This window comes from Berghia stephanieae, chromosome 14 (genome assembly GCF_034508935.2).
Source record: "Berghia stephanieae isolate SIO BIC M18660-M18661 chromosome 14, UCSD_Bste_1.3, whole genome shotgun sequence".
NCBI lineage: Eukaryota > Metazoa > Mollusca > Gastropoda > Nudibranchia > Aeolidiidae > Berghia > Berghia stephanieae.
Window position 1 is genome coordinate 14882114 of NC_088373.1, and position 10000 is coordinate 14892113.

Sequence of the window (10000 nt, forward strand, 5' to 3'; positions counted from 1 at the left end):
AAGAAATGGAGGATATATAGGTAAATTTTCATGGCTAGGGTTTAAAAAATACCAAAAGCGAAACTCGAACTTGGGTCCAACTAATGTTTATGCAGGTTATTGCAACTTGGCAAACTCACCTCGATAGGTATAACCTAATTTATATTAGAAATGGCATAAACACGTATATAGGCTTTTCCATATAGTTGCCTTGCGCAATGCGCTTCACAAAATACTTTTTGTATTTCCCTGTCTGACTATAAAATAAAAATACTATGCAGAGCAAGCTACCTGTTTAGTGTCGAATCTATACCACCGGCACTTTTATAATGTCTGTCAGAAAGGTACTCATTCACACCCGAGTCAATTTCGACCACGTGTTTAAGTGCCTTCATGCCCACGAGAACCAGAGTTTTATTTTTCAATCATTGTTACCAATCCGGTCGCAAGTCATACTCAACATTGCTTGACTTTCATTGCAAGACTAGACGCCGCTGAGTCATCGATGCCATATTGCATTCAACGGGAACTCTGATACAACGAAAACTGGTCGTCAACGCCGCCGGCCTCTTTATATCCAAGGTCCATTAATTTGGTAAAATTACACTGAGTTATTTTAACTTTAACGTGGATTCTAGATATCGGATGCGATGCACTTAAACTAAACCCTATTAAAGGACAATAGCCATCCTTTATGGGCATAATTGATTCGTCCGTCAAGCCCGATATATAAATTAAAAAAGATTTACAGCACCGAGGTTGTTCTATTCATCTATCTTGCTCTTTCAAGCTGAGGTTGTATCTCAACAAACAGACCAGTCAGGGTGAGTTGGCAATATGTATACATAGAACGAAGATGACGTCACCCAGGTCTTTGTTATTCTTTTTGTCATCCACGTTTATTAGTACTTCTCATTAAACTGCATGAACCAGACTATAAACGTTCATGGTTACATATAGTTTTGTGTGTTGTTTCGTTAGACTTCCGGATGGCAATGTTGTGAGCTTCTTAGCCAAGCGCATACTATCTATATCTAGATGTAGCTACTCGTAGCCATCGATAACTTATAGCTTGACACTGACCAAAAAATTACGTCAAAAGACAAGTCGTCTTTTGCCACAAAAGAAAACAAATCGTGAGTTGTATTCAACAGTTCAACTAATGGAATCACTTGTTTCCTTGAGCTCTACGAGCGAGAACTCACTAGACTCTGCACAAACCTAAAAAAATAAGGTCAAACTATAAGTTCTTGACGGTGCTAGTGTCAGGCTATAAGTTAACCATGGCTTCGAGCTACTCAAAACCGGGCGATTTTGACGTCAGCGTGAGTTGGTTTTTTTCCTCCAAATATCGGTCTTTTAAAACTGTCGGCATTTGCTTCAATTGAGCTAAAAACAAATTTCTAGCACAGTTTAAACATGTTTTTTTCCTTCTTTCTAAAAATATCAAATCTGTTTGATTAGTGCTGCTGAAAATATAGATAAAATTGATTCGCTTTCATCGGAAATGACCGTGTTTTGATTTCCAAATTTTACCCCTTTGGCACTCTCCACGGAGGCTGAGCTACCCCAATGATTGGATTTATTCACAAGTGATACCAAAGTAATGGCAACAAAAACAACTTTCTTTTGGTATAACTTTGTAGCAAATGTAGAAAATCATGTAGCAGATGAAAGCCCGTCCTCTCTCTCTTGAATTGACCAACACACAAAACTATGTGTAACCATGAACGTTTATAGTCTGGTTAAGTGAGGGTTACTCATAAACACGGATGGCAAAAATCAATAACAAAGACCTGAGTGACGTCATCTTCGTTCTATCTATAACCATTATGTTTAATAATCTTTATATTCTAACGTTATGTATCGACAGAATGGCGTTGTTTCAACAAACTACCATTGAGACTCCTGTTGTGAATGCGTCTCCGCTATATCAATATTATTTTAAAGAACTTAGAGAGAATAATAACCTTCATCATTTCCCTTCCTATTTTATACCTTTTCCCGATGAACGTCTCAGAGTTCTCCGTTTCATCACACCCCTGTTGGGAATTACCAGGGAAATCCACTACAAGTACATTCAAGGCATTTTCAGTGTAAACGGACCACTTTTCACCTTCACATCCGGTTTTGGAGTAATCAGTAACCTCCTTAACATGATCGTGTTCTATCGTCAGGGCATCTTCTCTGACAGCTGCACGCTGACTCTCATGGCAATATCTGTCATCGACTTTGTCTACACGTTTCTCTTCTTTTCAAGCGGCTTGATCTTATTCCTAATTTCATTGGTCGATAAAGCAGATAGCGGCATTGTGTTGTTCTCTTTCCAAGGCTATTTAATAACCACGAATAATGAGCTAAGATTCTACATGCCGGCCATATCCTTTATTCTCTTAAAACCAACGAATCTACTGATTGAGACATCTACCTGGCTAACCATCTTTCTCACATTTGAGCGAATGGTGAGTGTGACTTTCCCTTTTAAAGTGAAGCATTTCCTAACACTGAAACGGTCGGGCATCATCATTGGGTGCATTGTTCTCCTAAATTGTTTGCTCACCTTCACCCGCCTAACTGATACTGAATTAGGACGCGAACTAATTCCAGGCGGAAACGGAACGTCTGTATTGAAGGGAGTGCCCACGACGTTCATATCCGATGACGTCATCAACGCGATGGCAATATATGATAACGTTTTTAACCGTTCAGTGTCCATTTTTCTGACTTTAATTTTCAACACAATAATTATTGTCAAGGTCATCCGTTCTTATTCATTTAGAAAGGCGAATGCTTCTTCTTCACTCTCCTCGTCTTCTTCGTCATCGGCATCCAGTAAAACTACTCACAACACGGAGGTTTTGATGACGGCGGGCGTCAATTCCACGCCACAAAAAAACGTTGCTACAAGTGTTACCAACAAGACAAAAACAACAAGAAGCAATGGGAAGACCGTGAGAGAGTTAAAACTCGTACAAATGATACTCGTAGTCTCTTTCACATTTCTCTTGAGTCGGATTCCCAGCACAATCTACATGTTGATATATTGTATTGTAAGAATAATAGCTGACTATTACGAAAGCCAAGCCGTCGTGTTACTATACTACTTCAATTCAACACTTCATATTATTAGTTTCTTTCTAGTCACCCTAAACGGGTCCACAAACACCATCATATACTACACAATGAGTGAAAAGTACAAGAAAGAACTGCGAAAACTTTTACTTGGCGGTAAAAGCAAGATAAAATAAAACTATGATTTATTTACTTACTTACTTACTTATCCGAACCAGTGACCCCCTGAGCTCTTGCTCTTCGGTCTTGTGCCATGACGTAGAAGTTAGACGTCTTTTGTAGTTGTTCCAGGTGACTGACTATAATATATATAGTGTGTTATTGACGAAATGCATTTGTTGCTTATTTATGTCCCTTGTTTTGTGATGAGATGAAAACACATAACAGATCATACACAAAAGAAAGGTGCTCACCAAACACATTGGCATATTATTATTATTATTATTATTATTATTATTATTATTATTATTATTATTATTATTATTATTATTATTATTATTATTATTATTATTATTATTATTATTATATTATTATTATTATTATTTATTATTATTATTATTATTATTATTATTATTATTATTATTATTATTATTATTATTATTATTATTATTATTATTATTGTTTAATTATTATTATCATTAAAACTATTATCAGAATCATCATCATTATTATGTGAATTGTGATTTGAAATATATTTGAGATATCCGTGTCCTCATTAGAGAGAAGATGTCAGTCGTAGGTGCCTCAGAAAAAAAAACTGCCCGAAATTTTGTTTGACTGCTAAAAAATCACAAAACAATGGGGATGATCTATATTACCTTTCCATGTGCTGGAGGTCATTGGTCACATTGCAAAATGTGCTCAAAATGACCCCCAAGTCAGTGAAAAGTGTTCACAGTTCGATAAATATCCAACGTGACAATAGGACTCAATAGTCTGATGTCACGTCCGCCCAGCAGCTTGGTTCTAAACAAAGAAAATCGGTACTCTTTATTCTTCATGCTGGCTAGAATTTTTCCCATGTTATGTGATCAAAATGTATAAAAGTCAAAACATGATCAGATTTATGTCTTTCTCATCTGGATACACTTTTATGCTCGTCAGAGAAGTATTTCATAAGGGCGTCCGCCATTGTTCCAATAGTTTAGAACCAGTTATTAAGTTCCTATGCGTCATTACGAGGGAAGTGACGTCACGAGTGTTGAATCCTATTGGTAATTTTGCTCATCATGACTCATGGGTATGTTTTACAACTTTCATAATCAAAGCAGCGTGTTTAGATACATTTAGAAATGTCCAATCGTTGTACAGCAATAAAATCATGTGATCGATGACTAGGTTGAACAAAAACATGAATATAGATCGCCCCCATTACTTGGACCTGTCAAAACATATAGAACAGTGTGCTTTGTGCTGCCATAAAAAAAGTCAGTAGGGAAAGAAAGTATTTTAATTCTTAGCGATGCTCTGTGTTTAGATCCGCCAGTCGTTTATAACGTGACAAAAAAAATATGCATAACCTTAAACGTTTATAGTCTGATTGATAAAATTTAGTGAGAACTACTCATAAAAATGACTGGCCAAAAACAATAACAAAGACCTGAGTGATGTCAATTTCGTTTCTTCTATACATCATGACATGGAACGGAACAACTACAGTGCCGGTGATTTTGTAAACTAAAATATACAGACATGAATAAAGCAATCTGGCATCTCTTACGTTTGTAAATATCTGGCGATTATTTTATGTCCAGAACCTGCCTAAGCCTGTAAACTTAAAAAAAAAACATGCACGGTATTTTAAAATTTGGCTAGACAACTCGTCTTTTAAATATCGATTGATTTAACTCAATCCTTACCGATCATTTTCAGTATTTTCCCAAAAAATGGCAGGCTTCCTCAGCAGAAAAATTGATTTTTAAAACAAACTCAAACAAGCTCTCTACAAAACAACTTTATGTTCTTATTAATCAAACAAAGATCGTTCTTCAAAGTTTGTGATGTACAAAATAAATCTGAATTAGAAAAAATGTATAATATTGCGTCGTAACAAATGTGACGATTTTGCTGTAGGTGGTAAGGAGGAGAGGGTTAAATTAACCCTCAGCTTGGCAAGAACTCTCAAACTTGTGACTTGATGGAATACCTTGTGATGTCCCAGGCTGGAGAGTTTGTTGGGTTTTGTTTTGTTTTCCAAGATGAGGGTAATTTAAATCGGTCGATATTTGAAGGACGAGTTTTTTGGCCTTATTTCTTAATTTTAAAAAACAAAACTAGTCGATCAGAGCCATTAGGCCCATGGAGCCGGAGTTTATCCCGGTTTCTGAAGCGTGAAACGGACAATAGCAAATTCTTACTATCCTTTGGATAGGACGCTATTCTATCGCAAAGTACTTTCCGCCACTACAGTAGTTAACTGGTTATGCATCCTGTGGTTATCCTGACATAACACCGTTTTGGGGCGATAGGTCACATTTAAATTTAAAATTGAGCTTTTATATAGAGCAATATCCACTACACGTGCTCAAATCGCTTTACAAGGGGTCCCTGGCCAACAATAACATTTAACATTTAGGAAGATACATGACACCTGTTAGGAGATGTTACAAATTTTTTTTTCGGACAGAGAAAACGCTGTTAACGACCAAGTACTCATTTTACACCTGACTACGGTGAGATAATGTGAGTGAAGAGCATTCTCCAAGGACTCAACTATGCGCCGAACAGGCGCCATGTCTCGTTCTACATGTTACGTGTTGCTGCTGGTCAGGGACCCTTTGTAAAGCGCTTTGAGTACATTTAGTGGATATGCGTTATATAAAAGCTCAATTTAAAAAAAAAAAATTTTTTTTTGGGGGGGGGGGGGGGTTCAAATAGGAAGAAATAAATGACAATGAAAACTGAAATTATATACACCAACCCGATCCAGTCGTTCATCATCCGATGGAAAATTGCTTGTTACACACCCTTAGAAAGAATGACTCCACTATAACAAAGAATGTATTGGACTGGAACCCTCAGGGCAGAAGATCAAGGGAAAGGCCAGGAGGAACACGGAGAAGAATTAAAGAAGCTGATATACACAGAAGTGATAAGACCTGGAACGAGATACAAAAAAAAGTTAGCTCAGAATAGAGAATGATGGAAACTGTGGTTTATGCCGACGCCTATACCCTGACCCCTCTGTAAAAAAGGCAATGGTGATGATGATGGAGATGATGATGATGATGATGATGATGATGATGATGATGATGATGATGATGATGGAGATGATGATGATGATGATGATGATGATGATGATGATGATGATATGATGATGATGATGATGATGATGATGATGAGATGATGATGATGATGATGATGATGATGATGATGGAGATGATGATGATGATGATGATGATGATGATGATGATGATGATGATGATGATGATGATAATGATGATGATGATGATGATGACTCAAGGAAAGAGCTCTTACTTGTCCTGCGGAGGACAATCTTTTTTTAGAAACGTTCCTCCCAACCCTCTGGAACAAACTTCAAAAAGAATTACAGCATTATTCATCGGAAGACAGATCTATGTTTAAAAAGCATTTTTAAGACTTTGGTTTGTTTTTTTCAAACTGAATTGATTGTTGCTGCCCCAGTAAAGCGCTTTGAGCACTTCCTCGTGACAGGGTTGTAGAGCGCTCAACAAATATTTTTAATGAGCTTTTACATAGGGCAATATCCACTAAACGTGCTCAAAGCGCTTTAAAAGGGGTCCCTGTCCAACAGCAATATTTAACACTTAGGACAAGACATGACGCCTAGAAGGCGATATTATAATTTGTTTCGGACAGAGACAACGCTGTTAACGGCCAGGTACTCATTTTACACCTGAGTACGGTGAGAGAAGGTGAGTAAAGAGCCTTCTCCAAGGACTCAACTATGCGCCGAGCAAGGCTCGAATCCAGGACCTTCCGATGCGAAGGCGAGTGCCATACCACAAGACCATATTATTATAGCCGCATTACAGACATCGTGATGTGTTACTGTTGGCTTGGTACACCTTTTGAACACATTTAGTGGATATTATGGTATACAATAGGACCAGTTTTTTCACAAGTCTTTATAGATAAGATAGAATGAAGTTGGCGTCACTTAGGTCTTTATTATTGCTTTTTATCATCCGCGTTTATGAGTAAATTTCACTAAAATGTATTAACCAGACTATAAACGTTCAAGGTGACACACAGTTTTGTGTGTTGGTCCGTTATATTTCCGGATAGCAATGTTCTGAGCTTCTTAGCCAAGCGCATACGATATATAAGAACGAAGTCGACGTCACTCAAGCCTTTGTTATTGTTTTGAACTGCAACACCTTTAGGTCAGCGCCAGTAAAAAGGATGAAAATTGGATTGAAAAACATTCAAGATGAACAATTAGATGAACAATTAAAAGGACTTGAAGAAAAAGTAAGAAAAAGGGGAATGGTACAAATAGGGAACAGGTGTAGATTCCAAGAGCACACTATCAGTGTTCTTAGTTTGAGATTATCTAAAAGTTTCACCAGCACAAGATCCCACTAAGTCTAAGAGGAATAGTCAAATATTTAAAAATGATATGTTAACAATAAAACAGTATATAACAGAGAGATGATTAACAAAGAAAATGATATCATCTCCCAAAACTATAACTATACATTCGACTGTTTCCCTCCCAGCCAAGAACTCCGGCCAGAGTCAGGACAAAAAGCAAGTAATCTCATTCCAAGACAAAGACAGAAAACAATCGGAAAATATAATATATCTGGGGATAGAAAGCACAGCAAATAACCTCCCTGCCCAATATGGGAGGTCGGGAACCCCACCCAGGACGGGGATATGGTGGTGGTAGACGAGGGGTACGAGCAAGATCATTTTCATCGTTCTATTTCATGTCTATAATTTTTCCAGACGATTCCAAAATGAAGATAATTCTTGTCCTCGCCATTTGCTTACCCTGTGTTCTGGGATGCTGTATGCCGGATCGGTTTTCAGCGAGGACATATGCTGTGAGGGACCATTGGTAAGTCTCTCTCTCTCTCTCTCTCTCTCTCTCTCTCTCTCTCTCTCTTTCTTTCTCTCCCCCCTCTCTCTCTCTATCTATCTATCTATCTATCTATCTCTCTATCTCTCTCTCTTTCTTTCTTTCTTTCCTTTTCCCCCGCCTCTCTCTCTCTCTCTCTCGCTCTCTCTCTTTGGCTCTCTCTCTCTCCCTGGCTCTCTCTCCCTCTCTTTCTTTCTTTCTCTCCGTCTCTCTCTTTCTCTCTCTCCCTCTCCCCCTCTCTCTCTCCCTCTCCCCCTCTCTCTCCCTCTCCCCCTCTCTCTCCCTCTCCCCCCCCCTCTCTCTCTCTCTCTCTCTCTCTCTCTCTCTCTATATATATATATATATATATATATATATATATATTATTTTGATATTTACCACAATGTTGGAGTCAGTCTACATCGATGTTTCAGGGTTTTTCAGCCATCGTCAGGACTGTGTGTTACATGAGTTTGGTTTGTTGTGTGTTGTTGCTTGTTGAAGTGGTTCCATGTGTTTGTAGTTGATTAATAAGTGCTTCCGTCGATGTGGACAACTATTGAACATCTCATTTTTCGTGCTGAGTGTGGCTTCATGGGGGTGTTTGATTATAGTATATTTCTCTTCCAGGCATAAGCTGCATTGTTTTGATGATGGTGTGTATCCTATTGCTTTAGATATAATTTTCCATGAAATGTTGTGGTCTAGTTTGTTGTCTTTTCATTTCCAAATTTGTTCGCTGAGTTTTATGGATGTTTCTAAATGTTGAGGTGTGGAGGTTGTATCTTGTTTTGAAATTATTTTCCGTTAGTCCTACATATTTTACTTGCTTGTTTGTTTTAGTTTCGGTGACTGTGGCTTGGTAAATTAAACTTGATTCTAAACATTGTTTGTTTAGCGGGCAATGTTCCTTATTTCTGCAGTTGCAGTTTCTGGTGGGTGGGTTTTGCTCTTGTCGGTGGTTTATTAATATTTGTTTGTTGTGGCTTGAAATTATTTGTTCTATGTTGCGCATACGCGAGTAGCTTATTTTGATGGAATTCCTGTTGATAATTTTATGTAGCTTGTGGTTTTTTGGAAAGTGTGTATAAATTAACTTCAGGAACTGCTGTCCAATGTTTGTGCTGACGTTTTTGTCGAAAGGTGGGTTGAACCAAGTAATGTGTCGTTTTTTTTGTTTTGCGTTCTTCACTTGTGTGTTGAGGTTTATATGAGAGGGGGGGAGGTGTCTGTGTATTCAAATGATGTGTTGTATCCTCTTTTTTGTGAGTGCTTCTTTGTAGGGGGTGGCTGCGACGTTGAATATCTCTCAACGTCGCGGCCACCCCATACAATATATATATATATATATATATATATATATATATATATATATATATATATATATATATATATATATATCCATCTCTCTCTTTCTCTCTCTCTCTCTCTCTCTCTCTCTCTCTCTCTCTCTCTCGGGCCCATAGTTTCGTCCGGTTATCAGACCTGCAAAATACGTGCATGTCGGGTAAGTCCAACATGTACTTATTTGAAATAGGCTTCAACGGTCATGACGTCACTTCCCTCGTAATGACGCATGGTAATTTAGTAACCGGCTCTAAACTATCGGAACAATGGCTTTCGCCCTTATGAAATATTTCTCCGACGAGCATGAAAGTGTATCCAGAGGAGAAAAACATTATAAATATGATATTGTTTTGACTTTTACACATTCTGATCACATGACATATGAACATATAAAAAGTTCTAGCCAGCATGAAGAATAAAAAGTACATATAACATATAGCCTGACACTAGAATCCTCTAGGACTCTGGCCAAAGACTTGTCTTTTGACGTCATTTTTTGATCAGTGTCAGGCTATATTATGTTAACGATGGCTACGGTCAGGCTATATGTTGACG

At 37.8% G+C, this 10000-nt stretch overlaps 2 protein-coding genes across 4 annotated transcripts in view; both read left to right on the forward strand.

Annotated features, from left to right (window-relative positions):
* Positions 1–3506, forward strand: part of LOC144959770 (uncharacterized) — a 16368-nt gene extending 12862 nt beyond the window's left edge. Inside the window, exon 3 of one of the 3 annotated variants that reach the window (XM_078892502.1) lies at positions 1853–3506. In XM_078892502.1, coding sequence (XP_078748628.1) covers positions 1853–3227 — 1375 coding nt within the window. In that variant the 3' untranslated portion in view covers positions 3228–3506. The remainder of the gene's footprint in view (positions 1–1852) is intronic. The other 2 variants (XM_078892505.1, XM_078892503.1) reach the window with 2 other exon arrangements.
* LOC144959771 (uncharacterized) overlaps positions 463–10000 on the forward strand; it is a 16416-nt gene continuing 6878 nt past the window's right edge. Inside the window, exons 1-2 of the mRNA XM_078892506.1 lie at positions 463–803; positions 7987–8098. Coding sequence (XP_078748632.1) covers positions 8045–8098 — 54 coding nt within the window. The 5' untranslated portion in view covers positions 463–803; positions 7987–8044. The remainder of the gene's footprint in view (positions 804–7986; positions 8099–10000) is intronic.